The sequence below is a fragment of the Rhea americana genome, unplaced genomic scaffold (assembly GCF_003343005.1).
Source record: "Rhea americana isolate MKP2758 unplaced genomic scaffold, rheAme1 scaffold_43, whole genome shotgun sequence".
Classification (NCBI taxonomy): Eukaryota; Metazoa; Chordata; class Aves; order Rheiformes; family Rheidae; genus Rhea; species Rhea americana.
In genome coordinates, this window is record NW_028186568.1 from 654,759 (window position 1) to 677,284 (window position 22,526).

Genomic DNA, 22,526 nt, shown 5'->3' on the forward strand with positions numbered 1-22,526 from the left:
GCTTTTTTTCTGTATTTACTCAAAAATAGCATGGTGGTAAATCTTATCTAGATTGATTACATCTGTCTCTTCTGAAACAAATTCTATGATGTCTGCCTCTCAACAAATACCCATGTTGAAAGTAGCTTCTGAGCTCTTCTCTGATGATGCAAAGTTTAAAATTAACATTCAAAAAACCCTAAAAAAACAGGATGGGGGTGAGTTAAGAGGCTTTATTAAAATGCTAGTTTGGACTATTGGACATTGGTGTGAAATGGAGACAGCCACCAAATGTTTTGCTTCAGAAATTCATGTTAATCTTGCAGTATGTGTGGCTAGTAGTTATTGAAATTAATCACTTGAACTAGCATTATAGAATTTTGACTTGGTTGGCTTACTACTAAATTTTACTACAATATTACTGTAGTAATTTAGTGATTACTACTTTATATTAGTATTATGTTACTATACTATGCAGATCTTTGCAGGCAATGCATTACTGAAAACATAACCAAGTAAAAGGCTCAGTTCACTCCCTAACAGAATACTAGCTTTGACCTTGAGCTGTTCTTGCATTTCTTCTTTGCATTGCCGTTAGAGATCATGCCACCTAATCATTAACACTATATAAATTTTATATGTTCATGACTCAGTATTCAACACTGCTAGAATTAGTTTTAACTTTTACAGTATTTGAATTTAAAAATATTTAAAGAATTTTTTTTGTATTTTATTTTAAAAACTTAAAGGCCACTAAACTAAGTGTAAGGCACTTGTACATCAGCTCAGCATTTGAAAATATACAACTTCACTTAAAAATGGAAAAAAGTCTGGAGAAACCTAAGAGTTGCAAGTATGGAAAACTAACTTACACCAGAACAGTGTCTAGAAAATATGTCCCTCAAGGCTTGGTGCAGAAATGGAGCTAGAGAGCAGAAGTATTGTAGATTGGATTATGTGGATACTATAGAGCTGAAGGAAAAGAACAGATTATATGTGAATGTCAGATCACTTGCTCTTTAAGTAGCATTCCTTTTTAAAACTGTGGATTTTTCCTTTTAGTAGTAAGTATTAAGATATATGTGTTTTTAATGAAATCATGTTCTATATATGGTGAAATTATATTTAAGGATGTGAATTTTTTTGTTCAGGGCTTGGTGTATGAAGTCTTGACAGACTGTCTATTCCAGAACTGTAACCTCTTAACTAAGATGGTACACAGTGCTGGTGAACCATGAAAACCATGGCTTAAGTTCAGCTGTGACATTTTAGGGTCCCGTCCCATCCCCCCCGCCAGCTAAGGGGCTGTCTGTTTGAATGAATTCCAAAGACAGATGCTGTACCAGTGCTGAGGTTGAGTGTTATAACCTGTTTCCCCACTATCTGGCACCATAGCTATTAAAGATATGTCATTTTTTTTAAACAAAACAAAAAAACCTACATTTGAGTAGTTTCCACACAATGCAAGTTATCTGGCATCCTTCCTCAATGTAAGAGGAAATAGTACACCTTACGTGGCATGCTATCAGGGTACCACAATCTGCAGTAGGAAAAGGTGACAAGCAAGCTGAAATCTTAGAATGTGTTGGCATTTAAAAATAAATCCGCACAGTGCTTGCTATATTATGGCACTGTGGGGCTAATTGTTCACTGAGTGCTTGTTTTCAAAGCCCTACATGCCAAGTGCTTAAATTGCTAGTCAGGAAACAAACATAAAAGGGGAGAAGGTTGTCTGCATGTGCAGCATGTGCTTTTTCTTTTTTTGGAAACTTCTTAATTATTTCTTCTTGTTTTGTTCTGTGCTGTCTGTAGCTTCAAGGCAAGATGAAAAATCAGGTTATATCAAACTCTGCTTCCAAAGAAGCATTTGTGCTGTCGGTCTGTTTCAGGACTTAATCCCAGGGAAGGAAATGGGTACAGCAGAGAAATAGCAAGCTCTTGTCTGAACAAGTCCTACTGAATAGAAGTGCTTCACTGTCCAGCATGATATCTCTTTAAACTGTTTTCTGCACTGTGGAATGAAAACATCTGAATTCCTTCACAATTTTATGTTAAACTAATGTATTAAGAAGAAATGCTTTATCTTTTTACATTAACGTTATCAAGGTAGCACTGTATCTTACTGTGAAGCTGAGAATTCGCCCCCTTGATAGAACATTGCTTGCACTTATACGTAAAGATTTARCAACATGTACTGCAATGTGGGAGACCTGGTGAGTGAATTTTCTYGAGGAAAGGCACTAAAATATGATGGACAGGGTATTGTTAAATCTAATGGCCGGGTACAACTGCAAAGCCGTGAGCTGCTTAAGCTATTCAGCTGCAATGAGTTATGTGTAAAACTCCATGGATAAGCTGGCTTTCTGTGGGGMTCTGCATGAAATATATTGCTCTGAAGCACTTGGTGAGACCAATTATTAGGAGTTTACTTTGAACCTACAATGCTTCTTCCTTCCTTAATAAGGTCTTTCACCTAGTGTTTATACACCACTGCAATTGTAGGTTTAAAGCTGAAGTTTTTACTTAATTGCCACTTGAGAATACTTAAGTGTGTGTTTGGACAGTTCATCTAAGCATACGCCAGGTGTGCTGTTAGATCTAACTGCTGAGAATTTTAAGACCTTGTTAGAAACTAGTTTCAGTTAAAATGTATTCAGTGGCACCAAGCAAATACTGTGTTGCTATGTTAAAAAAAAAAAAAAGTTAACAATGATGAAGATTGGTAAGGAGCCCTGCTAGCRTATCATGACCGAGTAATTAACACTTGCTCAAGGTTTTGAAAACAGTGGTGAAAAATGTTGAAAGGTTGCAAAATAATCATGTAGCCTCTGCCATTGGTTGTATCTCTTTAGGAAACAGCAGAAAAAGTATTTAACCAGCCAGAGGAAACCRTATTTTGAGACTTTAAAATATATTTAAAGAGCTCTTCAGTCTTGCTTAAGTAAATAATATTTCAGAAGGATTAAAATGCATTCCCTTCACCACACCCCTTTAGACTGGATGGTCTCTAAAGACGTGAGGGGAAAGTATGATAACCAGAAGTTTGAAGTTTTCAAATGAAAAACTAATAACTAAGACAGTTTAGCCTACAATGAGGATTATTGATTTTAACTGTATGATGTTACCTGCTTTACAACTAAACTGGCATCTTTGTGAACCAACATTGAGTGTCATAGGAGAGTGTAAGGTCCTGGATAATGTGCCTTCATGAAAGCATATTCTCTGCAGCAATTACTTCTATGTTGTTAGATTTAAAAAGAAAAATTAGCCCTTTAGACTTTACAAAGACAAGGATTGTGTTTGTATTTTGTTTTTCTTGCTAAAGCATATGCTTGATCTCACTGTATCTGGCCAATTTGTATCCATTTGGGAGATTTACCATAATCTCTATGTCATTATCTTCTCTCCATGGTTAACTAGAGCAGGGAATGGGGGCAGTTTAAATTACCCTTCTTGGAAAAATAGGTGCATTGCCTGTTCTGATCCTCTGCTAGGACTAGAGTGGGATAAAGGGTAGGAGGGTGAAAGTAAGTCTTAAATTGCTTTAATGTGYCTTTATGGAGATGGAATGAGTAAAKCACATAAGCTTGGAAAACAGCCATCTCTTATTAATTACAACTTCCTCTGTATGTAAGGTGGTAAAAACTAAATGTATCAGAACAAAATAAATGGTCAGTAAAAATGCATTTATAGCAGCATCTGCTTGCACAATTCAGTTTCTCATACTAACATATCACATGTCCCCAGAGTTGCAAGTGCTTAAAGTGCGTGTGCAGAGTGTTCACTCCAAACTTCATGTTGTTTCTACAAGGAAATGTGTGAACTAAMATAGCTGGCTGGTTTTACAGTTAAAAAAAAAAGAAAGAAAAAAAAAGAAAGAAAAACTAATGAACTTAATTATATTAGCATACCTTTTGTGCAGAATTGTAAGCTGAAAAGTAGAAAAAACTTTGGAACTTCAAAGCTCAAGAAAAGATTTTTAAGGACTCTGTATAAACTTTCAATAGCTATCATAACATTTCATAATATGCAGTTTCCTTGGTTTTAAAACTAATTTTATGTTTTTCTCTTTTTAAAAACAGGTGAATCAAGGGTGGTGTTCCCAGAATATATTTGCTTTTTCTTCCAAATAGAAGATAGATGTGTTAAAAGCTGGCAAAGTAATTCTGGTAAGAATCTTCCTGTTACTACTATGAAAAATATTTTTACATGTACAAACATTCAGTCGTGCCACTAAAAGGAGTTTTGTGTRTCATTGGTGTTAATGAACTTATTCCCTCATCCCCAGATTAAAATGTTATAGTTATTGCAYAGTGCCAAAGATGATTTTACTCGTATTTCATGTGTGAGTTTTGATCTCCAGAGCTGCCTTTCCTATGAATAGTTCCGTCAGCTCTAGAACTGAAACTGTGAACCTCAAAGAAGACTTCTAGTTAAGCTTTTAAGCTGTATAGTAGATTTAAAGAGCATAAGTAGTGTTACTGAACTGTTAGCTTGAGAGTTTTAAACTGAAATGTCATTCACTTAGAAATGYAATGGACAGCTTTATCCTAGCTCAGGGTTTATGAACAGTTTTTCCTTCTAAGCCCACMTACTACTTTTCTAGTCACTTTTTCCCCCCAATTTATTCTAACTCTTTTATTGCACTTTGTTGAAGCTCCTTCTCCTTAATCTTTTCCTTGTGATACTTAGCTGTGGGAAGACTTCTTGCTCAAAAAAATTTACTTTTTCTTCTCAATCTACTGCTTTCACACTGATAGCACAGTAAGTGGCAACTTTGTTTCCAAACAGCATTTGTATTTTTGCACTGAATGTAACTTACAAGCAGAATGTTTTTCATTTAAAGTGATACTCTGTTATGATTGTGCATATTAATACTTTTGTGTTTATGCTGAAATTGCTGAAGAACAAAAAAAGACATGGAATAGTTTTTGTACAATGAGACTGTATTTATCTGAATTTTTCTAGTCTTCTTGTTTGCAGATATATGAAGAGCACTTTTGRTCTAATGATTGTATATAGATGTCTTCTGATCCAGCAGTATTAATCCACCGACTTTTAAGTTATCTCTAACACATTTCGTTCTTTCCTCTCTGAGGTTTTCAAGATTTTCCTTAAGCTGCTCATACAAGAGGAAAAACAAAGTAGCTAAAGACAGTGCTGTATTCATTTAAGGGGTTTTATGTATATTAAATATTATTCCTATAGTTGGCATCACTGAGCTGAAGTTTGAAGCTCACATGTAGGTTACAAAGTAAAGCTGAAATTATAGCTGAAATTGTCATTTAACTTCCATTTATGCAGTAGAAAGGAACATTGTGTCATCTGCTTTCACCTGATAGCTGGTGACCCCAAATGCTCATTTTATAGACCTATTAGCTTAAAGTTTCACTGAAAACAGTAAAACCKCAAACCTCAGCCTTTTCTTTCCCCCTGCCCTCACTCCACACCAGGATATTCATCCTTCAGTCCTACAAAAACTCTCCAAGCTTTGGAGGAGGAGAGAAGGGGAAGAAACACTTTCCCTTCCCACCTCCAAGCTTCAAGTATTTTCCATAAGGAAGGAAATTTCTGATGGATTTCAATTCTGTGTTTTTGCTTTATTTAGCTCAGACATGAGCAGTCGCAGTAACTCACTGGCACGGGAATTCTTGACGGATGTTAACAGGCTGTGCAATGCTGTGGTCCAGAGGGCAGAGGCCAAGGAAGATGAAGAAGAAGAAACTCATATGGCAGCACTGGGACAATACCTGGTTCAAGGCCGTGGGTTTATTTTGCTTACCACACTGAATTCTATTRTTGATCAGGTAATAGGTTTTTCCCTGCCAGTTATTTTTTGTATTGAGCTTTGATTGCATTGAAGGGATTTGTCTAGCTTGTGTGCTTTTTGGTACTCCTTTGCTTGTTTGAGTTTTTTGGTAGAGACCATGTGTGAGAAAGCTAATTGTGAGTACTAGAAACTTGGAAGTTCCTTCACCAAGAACAGGAAAACAAAAAATAGCTAATKATATACCTGTTTGCCAGCTGAAATTTATGGCTGCTAAACTGTTGACTAGTTAAGCTACGTGGGAGGTTTTGGGCAGCAGCTGGGTGGGAGGGAGGCAGTAAGATGGAACTTGCAGAAGGAATGAGTGTTTACTGAACCTGCAATATAAACTGGCAGTTTTTACTTTGGGAAGATCCGTCCTTCTGATTTATAGCAATTAAATAAGACTAAAATACACACTTTCCTATTTTGATATAGACCATGAAGTATATTTTTACTGTGTATCAAATAGCAGCTTTTGAATGAAAGAGAGTAAATATTTCTTAACCTCAGCTCCTGGAAGTACCTTTCAAGTGAGGAGGAGTCAGTCCATTTGTATTACTTAACATATTTAACTCTTTTGTGCTCTCCTTTTTTTTTTCCTTAAGATAAGTGGAGAAAAAAATCTTGATTAATAAGACAAATTATTCAAGAAAGTGGAAAGATTCTGTATAGCCCTTTAAGCACCTAAATATGCCTTATGACCAACAGTCTGGCATGCTGTTCTTTAAAGCATCTTGGTATTTCTCACTCTTCTGTATTCTGCCCTATTCTGTTCACCCCCAAGAAGGGGTGGAGGTGGTGTATTTTGAAAGTGTACTGCTGAAATAAGAAAAATTAGTATGTTGCTCTTTCCTGTTTCAGCATTGTGTTTTGAATGCTGTATTGCTTATTCTCACTTCTAACCAATTTCTGTCTTGCTGAAAAGACTTTCTGTAGCAAAAGTGAGTTGCCAGGAATGACTTTGAAAAATTACTTCTCAGGTCTGACTGTACTATATCAGTAACTGGAATTACATTTTTTAAAAGTCTAAAATTATGTTGATAGTGTGTAATTAAAAAAAAAATTCACTGTGTTTAGATGGATTTCCTGTGTAGTAATAAATCTGTAATTGTGACTAATACTGTGTTTAGTACTTCTTACATCTTGTATTTTGAAGTATTAACTGATTAATTCAGCAGCTGGAAAATTCAGAAGATAGTCTCTTGAAGTTATAAAAGGGTATCTAACGCAGCTTTCAGCAAAACAGTTTTTAGGCAGATGGATGTAATTCTGAGGGCAGTTTCTTCTTGGCTATTGTGTAAATGGATCACTGTTATCCGAGTTTTCCTGTTTACATTTTTATTACAGGATAGAGTTAATGTTAAAAGGATATTTTCAATCCTTCTTTCCTAATTACCAGACATCTAGAACTTTATACTTCAGTGACTGCATTATGTCAAGAAAAGGTTCTAAAATTGACTAAATATAAACTAGTTTAGATGTGTAAAACATAGCAAGAAACACAAATATAAACTTGGAAAAGCTGATCTAATAATCAAAGGAACTATTAATCTGTWGTGGGGAAACTGAGGCATATAATGCATTCTTTCTTGTTCAGTCTTTGGAACTGGTGGACTTGGACTTAGTGTATTTGTCTTATTCAAAAGTTGAAAGGGAAAACAAACTTTCCTGTTGTATGAGATAACAGTTAACTTATCAGTGTTGAAGTGACCATTAAACCAAACTGGGTGAATAAGCTGGCATGAAGAAATTTATTTCTGTGTATGCTGCTTTGCCATCCATAACCACAATTTTACTGACTCCATTAGTTCAGTGTTTTAACATTTTCTTTAAAACTTTAGCAAGAAAATTGTTGTAATGATCTATGGTTCAATATTTGTAAATAAATCATGTCTGACTTAGAGTCCTAACATAGCTTGTGAAATTAATATTAGGCTTTTCACTTTTATCCAACCACTTCACAGTTGCAAATGCATTTTTATAGACTCTGTTGATCTTATCTTTGTAGATAAGAGTGTATGTAAACACTTAAGGCACTCTTGTATTCTCTTTCAAGTATAAGCAGGCTGAGCAAGCTTCTTACCAAAATATTCTAGCTTAAAGTTTATCTTTACATATCTTATTTTCATTACTACCTTGAATTTTGGGGGAAGGATATTGCTTCAGCTGCATATCGCTGAATGATGCTAACTGTCAAAAAGCTCAAGTCAGCTTTCTGTCTGTGTCAAAGGTAGTAGATTTTTTTATATATATTTGGATCTACAGTGGTGCTTAGCATCCAATAAAGGAGCTGTATTTGAATTCTCTGCCTTCTACTGTTTGCCTTTGCATTAAAGTTCTGAGTAAGTTTTTTGAATATTGATAAGACCGAGGGTTTTTAGTGCTATTTTTGTGTTTTTATTTGGTGAGTCATCTTCCTGCTTTCTGTAAAAATTCAGCTTTCCACTCTGAGATGATGCTGGTATCAATTGAATGTAGACTTTGATTTATTTAAAGGCATCATTTTGGAGATAGTAGAAAATTTCACAAAGTTCTTAAACTACAAACACATCAAACTTTTCTTGGGCTTCATTCTGTCTTTGCTTAAGTGAACAGAAGTTTTTTTTTTTATTGTTTTTTTTTTTGGGGGGGTGGGTTTTGGGGGGTTAAAAGTTATCTCAATGAGAGAGTTTGAAGATCTGTGTATAGAAATAGTTGCAAAGGTATGATTAAATATTCCAGGTGCTTTCTGGTTGACTAATGATTATAGAATTCTTTGCAGTTAGGTCATTATTCCTGTGTGTAAGACAGCAGAAAGGCATAGGGAACTTAAAAATTAAGTTTTTAAAATAACCCTTATCTTTTTCTATAAATTATGGGATGTTGGGGAACAAATAACCTTCTGTTTCTAACATAGGAGCTGACRTGTCGGGAAGAACTTCTAACTCTCCTGCTGTCACTTCTACCACTGGTGTGGAAAATCCCTGTCAAAGAAGAAAAAGCAATAGGTATGTTTTATCTGTTGTGCTATTGAAGACCTAGGAAAAATAGTGTATTGTATTTCTACTATTACAGAGTAGAAGGCCATTGTGCTACATGTCCTCTTAACCTAGAATGCAGACACTGGATTCAAAACTAAGAATGTACGGTTTTAAAAATACCTATGTTCTGTCATCATACAAGGAAAGTCAAGGTTGTACAGAGAGGACAGAGGCTGTTGGTCAGTGTGAAAGAGAATGGTCACAACATCACAACGTACCATGTACCTGGACTACTTGGTGGAGAGTTTTTTATTTGGCTTTTCAGGTGGTACAGGAAAAGGGGATTTGAAAATATATGATACTTTTGCTAACATGAAACTCTTAATGGTGAGGGAGGAGAGCACAAAGGTGCTTAAAAAAAAAAATCTGAGTAACGCATGCTAGCGTTGTAGATTGATCAGCAATAGAGGAAGAAGAATTCTTTTTCTGAAATTAGAGAAATAGGGAGTAGAGAATAGGCTTAAATCAAACAATGGAGAGAGTACTATGAAAGAAATGTAGTGATATCAAGGCTGTAGGCTCTGAAAATGGAGTAATACTGAATGATTATCAACAGTCAGACTATTTCTTAGAAAAACTGATGTATGTCAGCTAATTGAGGAATTACATGACAAGGGTTAAGCTCCCAATGGATCCACTTAAAGTGAGTTAGAGAAATGAAAGAGATGATAAAAACGAAGACATGAAAGATGATACAAAATTGTGTTGTGCAAGAACTGAAGCAGTAAATGAGTTTTTTCTGGTGCTCTCTTTTATTTATTAGAGAATAAAACAGAGGATGAAAAATTCAGATGATGAAACTCTCAGAGTTCCTAAAGATTAGCACCTGAAGCTGTCCCAGTGTTGTTTTCTTTGTTTTGTTTTAAAGTCCTTCAAATGTATTTATAGATTGACAGTTTTTAAAGATTGACAGTTCTTAAAGTGCAAGTTTCATAAAGTACTTTAACTACCCTGCTTGCTCAGTTGCATCTTCTCATACTACTGTAAGCATGATTGAATGAAAAACATTTCAGTCACCTTCTGAGAGGTTGACCCTTCCAGAATTAGTTTAAAATGATATTGTATAAACAGATTAAGATGTTTGCTTTTTGTACTTTGCTTAACATACACTTTTGTTTACTATGGATACCTATCTAGTAGTACTGATGCAGTAAACACAATGTACCTGGTTGTGCACTAAGAGTTCTGTTCTTTTGGACTGAACTTCTTTTTATGTACACTCCTACACCTGATAGTTTATTTAATAAAGTAGTTTTGATTGCTTTCCTCCTCCAAAGCAGATGATGATTCTTCCAGCATTATAGCCATGTCTCTGTGCTTGCACATGAAGCATCACTTCTTTCAAAATGTTTAATGGTTATATTTATAGAGTGAGCTCTTCTAATTTTGTTTTTGTATGAGGGACTGTTAATTGTCATATTTTCTAAATACCAAGCTTACTGAGTCGTAAATACTTGCGGTTGGTATGTACTAGATCTTATACTGCTCAGAGCATCCAGGTACAGTTCTGGCACTACTTAATGGTAATGAAATTTATCCAAGAATACATAACCTTCTTATTTCATGTTTTTGAAGTTGCAAATACTTAAATAGGAAGAATGATTTATGCATTATAATGCTACTAAATGTGACTTATATGCAGTGTTTTGTGTGTTTCTGTTGCAACAGATTTTAATCTACCCTTTTCAATTGACATATGCCTGACCAAAGAGAACACTTCAAGTTCTGTGAAATCTACTCAGGAAAAGCTAGGCTTAGATGGAAACAGTCACTCATCTCTTCAGGCTTCTGTAAAACTAAATCCTCGATCTCGAAAAAGTGGACGTGTTCACAAAACCACCCATCGTTACTCCGTGCGAGATGCAAGAAGATCTCAGCTGTCCACTTCAGATTCAGAAGGCAATTCTGATGATAAGGCTACTGTAATGATGAAACACAGACGGTCCCAGTTTCTGCAGCCTTTTGTAACGTATCCTCTTAGGGACAACTATCTTGCAGGTAGAAGTGATTGCCTACCAGCTGAAGCAGTATCAAATTCTAATCCTGATACCTCTAACCTGGAAAATTCCAGCCAAATTCTAGCACAGGAACTAAAATTGGAGACTTTGAATGAGCCAGCGATTGCTGAGAGCAACGTGGACAACTCTCCATTTGACTTATGCCATGTTTTACTGTCGCTTCTAGAAAAAGTGTGCAAATTTGATATTACTTTGAATCACAGTTCTGTTCTTACAGCTAGTGTGGTGCCCACGTTAACTGAATTCTTATCAGGATTTGGAGACTCTTGTAGTGTAGGTAGTAGTGCAGAAAATGAGGTGGTTTCTGCAGGATGGACAGATGAACCTGTGGCTCTGATCCAAAGGATGCTCTTCAGAACAGTGCTTCATCTTATGTCTTTAGATATTAGCAATACAGAAACAATGCCTGACAACTTAAGAAGAAATCTAACAGATTTACTTAAAGCAGCATTAAAAATAAGAATTTGTTTGGAAAAGCGACCTGATCTTCTTGTTCCAGGGCACAAAAGAACACTACAGCAGCAGGTTGAGGATGACTTTATATTTTCTAACTATCATCACACAGCCTTGCTTCTACCTGAGGTCCTAGAGGGAGTCTTGCAGATTTTGATCTGCTGCTTACAGAGAGCAGCTTCCAACCCGTTCTACTTTAGTCAAGCTATAGATCTGGTTCATGAGTTCATACAGCATGAGGGATTTAAGCTATTTGAAATAACAGTGCTTCAAATGGAATGGTTGTGTATGAAGAATGAGGGAGCAACTGGGGAAGCCTCAGAGCACTTGAAAGTCCTAATCAATAGCATTATGAAAATAATCAGCACTGTCAAAAAAGTAAAATCAGAGCAGCTTCATCAATCAATGTGTACAAGAAAGCGGCACAGACGATGTGAATACTCTCACTTCATGCACCACCACAGAGATCTCTCTGGGCTTTCTGTATCTGCTTTTAAAAACCAAGCTTCCAAAAACCCCTTTGAAACGGCTGATGGAGAAGTTCATTATCCTGACCGATGCTGTTGCATTGCTGTTTGTGCACACCAGTGTCTGCACTTGTTGCAACAAGTTTCTTTGAGCAGTACCTGTGTTCACATTCTCTCGGGTGTACATAATGTAGGAATATGCTGTTGTATGGATCCAAAGTCTGTGATTATACCATTGCTTCATGCTTCCAAGTTACCAATATTAAAAAACTTTCAACAGCACATACTGAACATCCTTAACAAGTTTATATTGGATCAGCTGGGTGGGGCTGAAGTTTCTCCAAAAATTATACAGGCATCATGCAATATATGTACTGTTGACAGTGATCAACTTGCTCAGCTGGAAGGTGCCTTGCAAGGCAACTCTAGCGATGCTGGTCTTGCATCTAGTCCCTCTTGCAGAGTTCAGGGGATTCTGCCTACTAGTGGATCTGAAGATATGCTGTTGAGATGGGATGCACTGGAAGCTTATCAGGGCCTTGTTTTTGAAGAAGACAAACTAGGTGGCATGCAGATTGCAAGCCATATATGCCACTTAATTCAAAAGGGAAATGCAGTGGTCCAATGGAAACTCTATAACTGTGTTTATAATCCAGTGCTTCAGAGAGGGGTTGAGCAAGCTTGCCATGTTCAACAACTAGGAATAACTACAGCTGATAAACACATGTGCAGCTACCATAGCCAGTGTTTGCCTTATGAAGTACTCCAGATTTATTTGCAGACACTTCCTGTGTTGCTTAAATCCAGGTTAGTTGATTTTCTGCTTATTAATGGAAAATATGCTAATTACTATATACAAAACCTTGTATATCTGTTACTGATTAGAACATAAATTTTATTTGCATTGTAGGCTGCACTTGGATATTGCAGGAGTATGAAAAAGATACTTGCCTGAATAACATAGGATTCAGTCCATAGGATTCAGATTTGCCAGTGTATTCATGAATCATAGCAAGGGATCTGTATTGACTTGTTGAAACCCATATCCCATCAAAATATATAGAAATGAATTAAATCTTTGATGTTACACACACTTTGCCTCTTAATTCCTCATGCCAAAGTGACTCAGGAACATTGAACAGATTCACATGTTGCTTTTCCGGGGGAATTAAACTATTTAATTTTCTGATCTGTTTCCCTTCTCCTGCTAGAATGGTCTTCATAGAAACCTAGTTTGAAATATAAGGTTACTTATTTGTAGTCCTGAACTAACTGTTTCCTGATTTACAAAATTCTATTCACGTAAGCATAGCTTTAAAAGCAAAAACAAACAAAACACATACTTTCAAGGCATGAAATAATTTTTTTCCTATTTATTGTGAATTTGGTGAAATAGTTCTTCAGTAGAATTGCTGACAGTTTTTTTTCAGAATATGAATGTTTGTTCTACCAGGAAAACTGGTATTTTCATTCAGTCCTGAAAAACTGAAGTGAATTTACTAGTTACTTGAAACTGTAAAGAATAGTAGTTCTTCATAAAAACTGGAATATCTAATGTGTTTTTTGCTCTTATCTTACCTAAATTATACCAGAAGCATTAATTTTGGGGAAAAAAAGAGCACTTAGTGGTCAAGAAGTAAGAAGTAAAGTTTAGATTCAAGAAGTTATTTACTACTGGCCTGAATATGGAAATACACCAGTCACTATATGGCTCAATTATAGTGAAAGCTGACTCTGCAGGAAAGTGATGGGAGAGTAGGAGAGGTGAATGTCTATGAGAAAACATGATACACCAAGAAGCAGTTTACAGATTAGCGGTAAGGATCTCTATGACCTAAATGTAGTGGATGGAGAGCAGAAAGAAAGGAAAACCATCCTTGGAAACAAGTATACCGAAGAGTGCTCTTTTAACATTGCAATTGTTATGCCAGAAAGCCTGCAAAAAGATGTGCTAAAGGTGTTTCATATAAAACTGCAGGGATCTTGTGTTCATGCAAATACAAAATAGGCCTAAAAAAATATTTTAAGACTTCAATTTTATTTGAGGAGGAGTCTCTACTTTCTGAAGTCATAAAACAGAGAAAACAAGATATTTACGATCTCCAATCTCTAATAAAAAGCAGGGGTGAGGTACCAATAAAGAGCAAGTATCAGTGTTAATTAAATATCTTCTGTGCTTTGAACATCATATATCTTTGTTCGGTATTTTAGAGGTTGATCAATATTCATCTCTTAACATTATTTCTTACAACAAATAAGCTACAATTTCTTTTCCAATACCAAGCRGGCAATATTTGCCTAGTATTCTAGAAAGTTGCAGACAAATTCCCCTCTCCATCTTACCTCACGTTACTGAGGTGGGATATTTACAGCAATTACTATAAATATGGTCTATTTTCCTTGGTGCTAGTCAAGTGTGTAGAACAGGGTTGTTCTTGGTTAAAATGTCTCCTCTAAACTGCACGAATTTATGGTTCGTTTATAAGGTAACTTCCTTATGCTTTCTCTTGCAGGGTAGTTAGAGACTCATTTTTGAGCTGTAATGGAGTAAACCAAATGATTGAATTAAATTACTTGGATGCTGTAAGAAGCCATTCTCTGAAAGTGTTAGAGACTTTGATACTCTGCCTTGGAGACCAGCAGAAAGACCAAGGAGTGGCAGAACTAGAAGGCTTGACCAGTGAAGAAAAGGAGGCTACATCTGACTTGTCTGCTTCTCATTGTAGCCAACATACAGTTTCAGAAGTTCCTCAAAGCCTGAGCAAGTTTTATGCTGGCCTCAAAGAGGCTTATCCAAAAAAGAAAAAGTTTGTGAGTCAAGACACTCATATCAACACAATAAACCTATTCCTCTGTGTTGCTTTTTTATGTGTAAGTAAAGAAGCAGATTGTGATCGGGATTCAGCTAATGACTCTGAAGACACTTCAGGATATGATAGTACAGCTAGTGAGCCATTAGGCCACAAATTACCATATCTGTCACTGGAAAGCCTTACTTTGCCTTCATTAGAATGCATTCGCAGGGCTGCAGATATTTGGTCGATGTGTCGTTGGATCTATTTGTGTAGTTCAGTTTTCCAGAGACAGTTCCACAGACTTGGAGGTTTTGAAGCATGCCATAGATTACTAATCCTGATTATTCAGAAACTTGCAAAGAACAAGGAAAAAGAGCAAGAAAAAAAGGAGAGAGTACTGAGTGAAAGCAGCAGAAGTTTGCATGGGAGCCTTCATGCTGAACCTCTCATCAAGGATGAGAGGTTTCACTTGGCTAAAAGCAAGGAGTTGACACTATCAGAACTCAACAGTTCTGACAAAAATCCTGCTGATGCAGAGCAGTTGGTGTCTGAATGTGACAGCTCTTTGAGTAGGGAAGACGCTTCAGTGACTCCCATCGCTAATCTTGAAGAGACAAAGCCTTCTGTAAGAGAAGAGGCTGAGTGGGCACTTCAGGGTATCAGGCTTCTGGAAGCTCTGCTGACAATCTGTCTGCACAGTGCGAGCGGTATGCAGAAGGCGGAAGTAGAGACGTTTCACCAGGTACTGTGTAATTTCTGCTTGCTTATCTCGCTCATATTTACGTACCATGTTATTTTAACAATGACTTAATTGAAAGTTCTTTTGGTGATGGAAAGGTAGTTTATGCTGCTCTTATGATACCATGTTTTCTGTGTGGTACTTGAGCTATAGAACTAGATGACTTGCTTAGTAGTAAGGGGTGGTCAGCAGGCATGAGGAATGGGGGTGGGTATGTGGAGAAACTGGCAATTGCTGCTTCTGAGGAGGCATCTTCCTGCTTGTCACCCTTTTTCTTGCTGTATCCAGCAAGATGCCTGTCAGGAGCACCCCTTTGCTTGTCCTCTAACGTGACTTGGTCCACCAGTTTTGAGTTGGTTCCCTGTTCAGGCAGGTTTCTTGCCTCTCTGGGATTGCAAGAGTATTCCAGAAGAGCAGGTTGACCCAGGTTGGATTTTTTTTTTTCTTAAGCTGTATTGTCTGTTTATTTTCGTGTATTTCCTGTTTAGTTTTCYGTGCCTCTATTGCAGCTGTTTGATCCAGCATCACGAATATAGCCAAGGGCTGAACTCTGCACTAAATACTGTTTTCTGTGTTAATGAAGCTTTTTGTCCTCCTCCCCCACCAAAGGTTCTAACTAGAGGAAAAGGTTGGCTTCCTCTAACTGTGAATGTAGTAGTAGACCCTGACTACTATGAATTGCTTGCTGACTATAGCTAAACCTTTTTCTGGTCAAAGTGTCCTGTGGAGGCTCTCTGAGCTGATGGGCTCTGAATGATGGTAGAGACTTGGTTTTTGAAAGAGTTATTTAATGGGAAGTGAATGTGACAGGTGAAACTGAAGGAGAGGTGTATAGAACAGGCAGGGAGTTATACATAGTAACTTAATATTTTTGAAAGTATTGAGCAGAGCATGATGCTTAAAGAAGAATGCTGGAGAAGGCACAATACTTACAGGGACACATGGAAGAACTATTACTTAAAAGAAACCTTAGAGGTGAATGAACTCAATATTCAGAAGTTGTTAATTCATAGAAGACTCCTTCACTGTGCTTTAATACTTCAGTTATTCCCTTGCATTTTATTTGGCAGCTTCCTGTACCTAATATCTACTATTTTTTACAATAGAGAATTGAAAATTGGCCCTGTGTCTTGGCCATTCRTTATTTTGGAGAACTTGAGCCTGTAACCCTCTATCTTGTTAACCTCTGTACAGTCTGAAAGCACTGCATACTTTAAACTATTTTAGAGGCATTAATTTTKGAAACTTAGTATTTTGACTTTTAATATTGGACAACATGCTGTTTACCAAGACTCTTTCAGTGCAAACTGCTTAACCTGCTAAATCTTTATCATGACAAACATGACAAATCTCTATTATTGTGACAGACTAGARGAAGTCTAATAGTTTTAATTGGGAAGTCTGATTAGTGTTGTAKATGGAAAGGAGAGTTCTTAAGTGAAAATATGGGTCTGTTCTAGTTGGCCAAAACAGAATAACATGAATCAAAACACTTCTGTCTTCCAAAACACAGAATACTTGTGTGGATGATATCTTACTTGAAGTAAGAGATCAGCTTGCTCAATCAAAAGTGATAGAAACCAACTTGGCAAAGCCTCTGTTTGATTCCCTGCTTCGTGTAGCATTGGGCACTTTTTCAGCTGATCTGGATCATTCTGAAGAAAAAATCGAAAAGGTATGAAACTGAGTAGTTTAATATTAAAATGTTGCATGTATAAGGGTTTACCAGATCAGGTCTTTTGTTCAGATGTGTGGTTTTTTTTTTAACTAGAGAGCATGTGCTTGAATTTGGGGTTTGATAGTGTTGAAGATTAATTCCTCAGTACTCACATGTAAGCATTTAAGTTGAATGACAGTTGTTCATAAGCTCCTGGCATTTGCTACTTAAGAAAACATCATGCGTGCTCTCCCTCTGCCAAAGTGGGGCAGCAAGCGGTACTGTTGTTTATGGAGACATCTGAAAGCTGAAGTTCTGTTCACTCTTCCACAGAAGAGATAAATTGACAAACATTCAAAAGGAGAGCTTCAGAGGAGGAGTGCTGACTGACCCTAATATCTACCTTACAGTGGTGTCAAGATGCTTTGCTTATGGTGATAGTGATTTTTTAGAAACATAACTTTTCTTAATKCATTGGCTGGTTGATTCTTGAAACTGAGGTCAGGTAATAAGAAAAAATCCATCTTTGCAGAGTTCTTTTTCTGTGTAGAATGAAATATCCTTAAAAGTATCTTTTAAAAGTTACCTTGTGCTTGCTTGAAAGTCTATGGTCAATTTGTTTCTTTTGCAAATGGGGTTGGAGGAAATGAGTGTCTGGAAAGTTCTAAAATGCATGCTTTTCTGGAGGGGAAAAAAAAAAAAAAGAACTTTTTTGACACATGTTATACAGCCCCATCACACTGAAAAGGAGCCTGTGTCACAACCTGGAGACATTTCAGAAGAAGCTGAAGAGTCACAGTGCTGTAGTCTTAAACTTCTTGCTGAAGAGGAAGGATATGAAGCAGATAGTGAAAGTAACCCTGATGACAGTGAAACCAAGGATGATGGTAAATGTGAACTTTTTAAATATACAAAACAGTCTTTATGGCGTAACTCAGCATGCTTGTCTTTTGAGATATGCAAAAATACGATGAGTATCAGAGGCCTTTCAGAGATGCAGATAGTTTTTTTTACTTCTAGTAGAATCCAGTTATATATGGAAAGATGACAAATATTCATATACTGAGTGTTGTAGGAACTGTTTTGTCTTTTTCCTTTTTTGGTTTCTGTGACATTTATACCAAAGTCATATTGAGTCATCCTGAAATGTATTATTGGTTGTGGWCCAGGCAACTTTCTCCAGAGATACTTATCAGTCCTTTGTTTACAAATCTATGCTCAAACTTTTATATAACACCAACAATCTGGTTAAATTTAAGTAGTCYAGTTGCAATATATCTCTTTTTTATAAATTTGTTCAATCACTAATGTGCACATCCTTTATTTTACTGTATTTGTTCCAGTGTRCTTAATTTTGAAGATGAATTTGCTTTAATTTTTCCGTCATGCTGAACATCTGGATGCTTATGCCCTTATGTAAGATGAGGCCAGCATAAGCAGTAAGGGACTTAAATGTAATAGAGTTCCATTATTGCWGTTTACTTGTATGACTGGACTTTATCACTAATGGCATATAGAAGTGTATATGGATATATTTAACATTTTTTGAAGTGTTTTTGAGTTAGAGTGTAAACAGCTTGCCAGAAATGCTTCAGGTTAAATTTTTAAGTGACATCTTTTAAAGTCTTACCCAGATATAAGAGGAAGAGGAAGCACTTTAATGCATTGCCCTGGGGGGTTTTGATTGTTCTGGAGATGTTCTGTCATTTTGTTGGTATTTTAAGTTAAGTAACCAAACCTCTTCCCCAATTTAATTTAGTGATTTCCTCYCACCCCACCAAGAAACTTAACTCCTTCTTGACAAGCTCGGAGTGCTCTGTACAGAAGCGCAAGCTCTCTACAATGGTTTTAGCCGTGCTTTACAAATTGCGTATCTCATCGCTGAAGTGTGTCCAGTATCCAGGAAGTGAAGGGATGTGGTTTAAGATTATGCAGCAGAAGAAATTGCATCTTTGCGCTTTCAGATTGTCAGGGAAATGTGAAAAACCATTGCAAACAGAAGGTYCTACTGATTTCTGAAAAGTAGTTATAAGTTAGTAACACTTATTTTGTACCTTTGAGATGATTGGAGGAAGTATGTCCTTGGATGTCTTGTTTGGATCATGCAAACTATATTCACTTGATAAGTTTCTGTAAGGCAGTGTTCTCTTTCAGGAGCAGACAAAAAGGCAGAACTGGGATACACTCGTCCTTCGGGTTGTTTTAATGACTTAAGTGAAAACATCAATCAAGGAGAATTAATATATCCTGAAATCTGCATGCTAGAATTAAACTTACTSTCATCTGGTAATGCAAGTCTGGATGTGCTTGCTCATGTATTCCAAAGCTRCCTGAAAATCATCAGTCAGAAGGAGAAAAATGCCACTTTACTTATAGAACAGGTAAAAATGTTCTTAAACAAAGGCAAAAATRTAGCACGGTATCTTTTTCAGTTTTATAGTAATAATATACCTAATTGAGTAAACTCAGAAATAATCTAACTTGCTGTTAGGGCATTTGATATGAACTGAAACAATGTAAATAACTGATATCACAAGTAGAAGCTGTATTGAATTTTGAAGTTACCAGATAGTTAGGATAGTTAGCTACTATGTTGAAAGATACTTGACCTACAAAGCTCTTGAATTTCACAGCAGACTTATTTTATCAGAACTGTTCAGTCACTAAGGCAAGAGATACAGTTTTAATAGCCTACCAGTCATTGAAAAACAAAATTTTATCTTCATGTATCCAGTATTTTTATCTTAATCTGTGATGTGAATTACGTATGTAGTATYAGGAGGGAAGATTATTTCCCTCTGGTGTCTGTTTTTATTTTTTAATGAAGGTGACACCTGCTCAAGTGCTAGTTATTAAAAGGGGTATGGGTTATGCAGATGAGTATTTAGTCTTACTCTGATTTGCCAGACACTGCTATCAGAAGGCAGTAAAATAGTTATCTTTAAAAGCAGCTGTGCCTTTTTATACTCTATTGTCTAATAGTTCTCTCATAAAYGATTTTATTAGGACTATGCATTCTGCTGGAATTATGGCTCTAGTTGTACATGATTCATTTTAGTGGAAAAGTAGTATGTAAAGACTTAATATTTTGTAAATAACTAATCTCTGAAGGCCTTGGAATTCTAAAGATTTCTGAAATTATCAGCAAATGTCTGTCAATATATGTGTGCATACATGGGCACACTGACTGTATGTCTACTTCTACAAACATCCAATGCACAGATTGTCTTCATGATTCTTTGCAATTTCTGARGGTTAAGTAGGGGTTTTTTGCCTTRTAATAGCTAATTTCAGTGTGCCTCTTCTGCAGAAGAGGAAAATATGACTAAGCACTCTAAAATGAGCTTTCATATAATCTAAGAAGCAAAGTTAGTTATGCTTTACAGCTTAAACTGAAAGCAGGATAAGTTTAAGTAAGTAGAAAATACTGTTTTAATTCCGCAGTCCAATTTTTTTGTGAATTAGCTTTAAATCACTAGCACAGGTTTCATATTTTGCACTTCAAYGCATGAAATGATTTTATAATTAAAAATTTAATTTAGTCAAATTAATGCCTTTTTAGTATGCAAAGACATACTTGTGTTTAACTCCCTAATAAATCTGTCTGTATTGATTAAAGTCCATGGCAGACCAGCRTAATGCATCCAAACAGTCCCTTAAGATGTCTGAGCCTTAAAGACAGTGAAAAAGATACCTTTTCCTGTAATTTAAATAGCCATACAATGGAAATAGGCCTCAACTGTCAACTGAGTCAATTCCTTTTTTTTTTTTTTTCCCCGAACTCCTTCCAAATGTTAACACTAAAATTTCTTTCTTCAATACATTTTTGGAAAGAGCATGTATAAATTTGTCAAATTAAGAGATTGTKAATGCTAATGATCTAAATGAGATTGCCTTTCTGAAGGATGTTGCTCTTAAAAGTGCTTTGTGGTTTTTTTTTGTTTGTTTTTTTTTTTTTTTTTTTTTTTTTTTTCTGGTGAGCCTTTACAGGAGAAGGCTTAACTTGCTTTCAGAGTTTTGTCTCCTTTCTTGAATCAGCTGGATTTGAAAGTCCCTATCTTTGATATGATGTGATTGAACTGTGCCACACATGAAAGCATGTTCACTAGCAAATATTAAAATATTTCCAGACTTTAAAGTAACTAAAATTACTTTTACTTTAAGTTCAACCCTAGACAAGAATTGGTTCAAAATAAATTATTTAATGTTATGTGCTTAAACTGGTTTGTATTGTTCAGATATCAAACTTTTTCCTTTAAGGGAGCCGTTAAAAATCTTTTGGGAGGATTTCTGAACATATTGACCCAGACGGAGTCTAGTTTTCATGGTGAGTTTCAAGGTCTAAGTAACTTAAATATTGATATTAATAACTTAATATATATTCACCCTCAAATTTTCAGCTATTTTTAGCAAATGCATTGTGTTAAGCAAACACATTGGCACATGTGAATCTGTGCAGCTGTATATTTAACTTGTGACAAGTATCTAACTTCTSTGTAAATATAGGATTATTTTTTGAGCTGGTGGGAATCTGCATTATTTAAACACATGCCAGCAGATCTGAAAACGCTCACTGAAATCATAAACCCAAGATGACAGTGTCAACAAACATTTCTTGGGAAAACAGCTGTTATCTTACTGATTAAATCTGACTCGGCACRTCAGTTTTTGTTTCAAACCTCTACATAATACGAGACTTGGTGATGTCTTGATTYCGTTTTATTTCAATTAAGAAAATAGCTAGCTAATCCAAGAATGTGAAACCAAATTACATGCTTTGCCTTAAGTTAGCTCACGTAAATTCTGATGTAGAGCTACCTCATTGCTGTAAACCCATGCCAGGACTTTGATCCCTGGCTTAGTGGGGAGAATCTTTGGAARCCTAGCATATAGAAGCTAGATTCAGACTTTGACTCCGTTTGCAAACCTGGGAGCCCATAACCRTCTAGATTCATTCAGTGAAATTTTGAATAATAATACTGCTAGGAGGTATGGTCAGACTCTAAAAATCTAGTCTCTCTAGCAATCATCTTGTAATCATCACAGCCTGAATTTAAAGTGTTTTCACAAAACATTCTGAATTCCAAGTTATTTTTCTCATAACAGTATTGTATATGGGGYCTTTATTTTTCAAAAAATTATATTCAAGAAGAATATTCTACCCCTCTATTTTTAGTGTGTCAGATGGTGCTGGTAGACCTGTTAGTCTCTTTGATGAGCTCACGGACATGTTCAGAAGAGTTAACTCTTCTCCTGAGGATATTTTTGGAGAAGACACCCTGTACGGTATGTATGCAGAAGCAAAGGACAAGATTCAGACTTAAAAAYAGTGAAGCACACAATCTTTTAGATTCAACGCATTTTGGAAATAAGCATATTAGAACAGCAGCGTCATAACTGACCCATGCAACTAAAGTTCATTCTTGGAATAGTTCCTTTTCAAGAGATGAAAAGGAAATGGGAGAGAGAAAAAGTTTGAAGTGTCTTACTGAAGAGCGAGCCCTGGTGACTTTTTTCTTCAGCCCAAGAAAACTCTAGAATTGTGAGGAGACTGACACTACTATGATGATGGTTGACARTGAATGCTGT

At 36.1% G+C, this 22,526-nt stretch overlaps 1 protein-coding gene across 6 annotated transcripts in view; it reads left to right on the forward strand.

Annotated features, from left to right (window-relative positions):
- The window catches only part of LYST (lysosomal trafficking regulator), an 84,575-nt gene that overhangs the window by 10,842 nt on the left and 51,207 nt on the right, over window positions 1–22,526 (forward strand). For all 6 annotated transcript variants that reach the window (XM_085315441.1, XM_085315443.1, XM_085315442.1 and 3 more), the window contains exons 2-11: window positions 4,062–4,148; window positions 5,588–5,786; window positions 8,685–8,775; window positions 10,477–12,553; window positions 14,260–15,283; window positions 16,794–16,955; window positions 17,668–17,824; window positions 19,092–19,318; window positions 21,198–21,264; window positions 22,114–22,223. In XM_085315441.1, coding sequence (XP_085171567.1) covers window positions 5,595–5,786; window positions 8,685–8,775; window positions 10,477–12,553; window positions 14,260–15,283; window positions 16,794–16,955; window positions 17,668–17,824; window positions 19,092–19,318; window positions 21,198–21,264; window positions 22,114–22,223 — 4,107 coding nt within the window. In that variant the 5' untranslated portion in view covers window positions 4,062–4,148; window positions 5,588–5,594. The remainder of the gene's footprint in view (window positions 1–4,061; window positions 4,149–5,587; window positions 5,787–8,684; window positions 8,776–10,476; window positions 12,554–14,259; window positions 15,284–16,793; window positions 16,956–17,667; window positions 17,825–19,091; window positions 19,319–21,197; window positions 21,265–22,113; window positions 22,224–22,526) is intronic.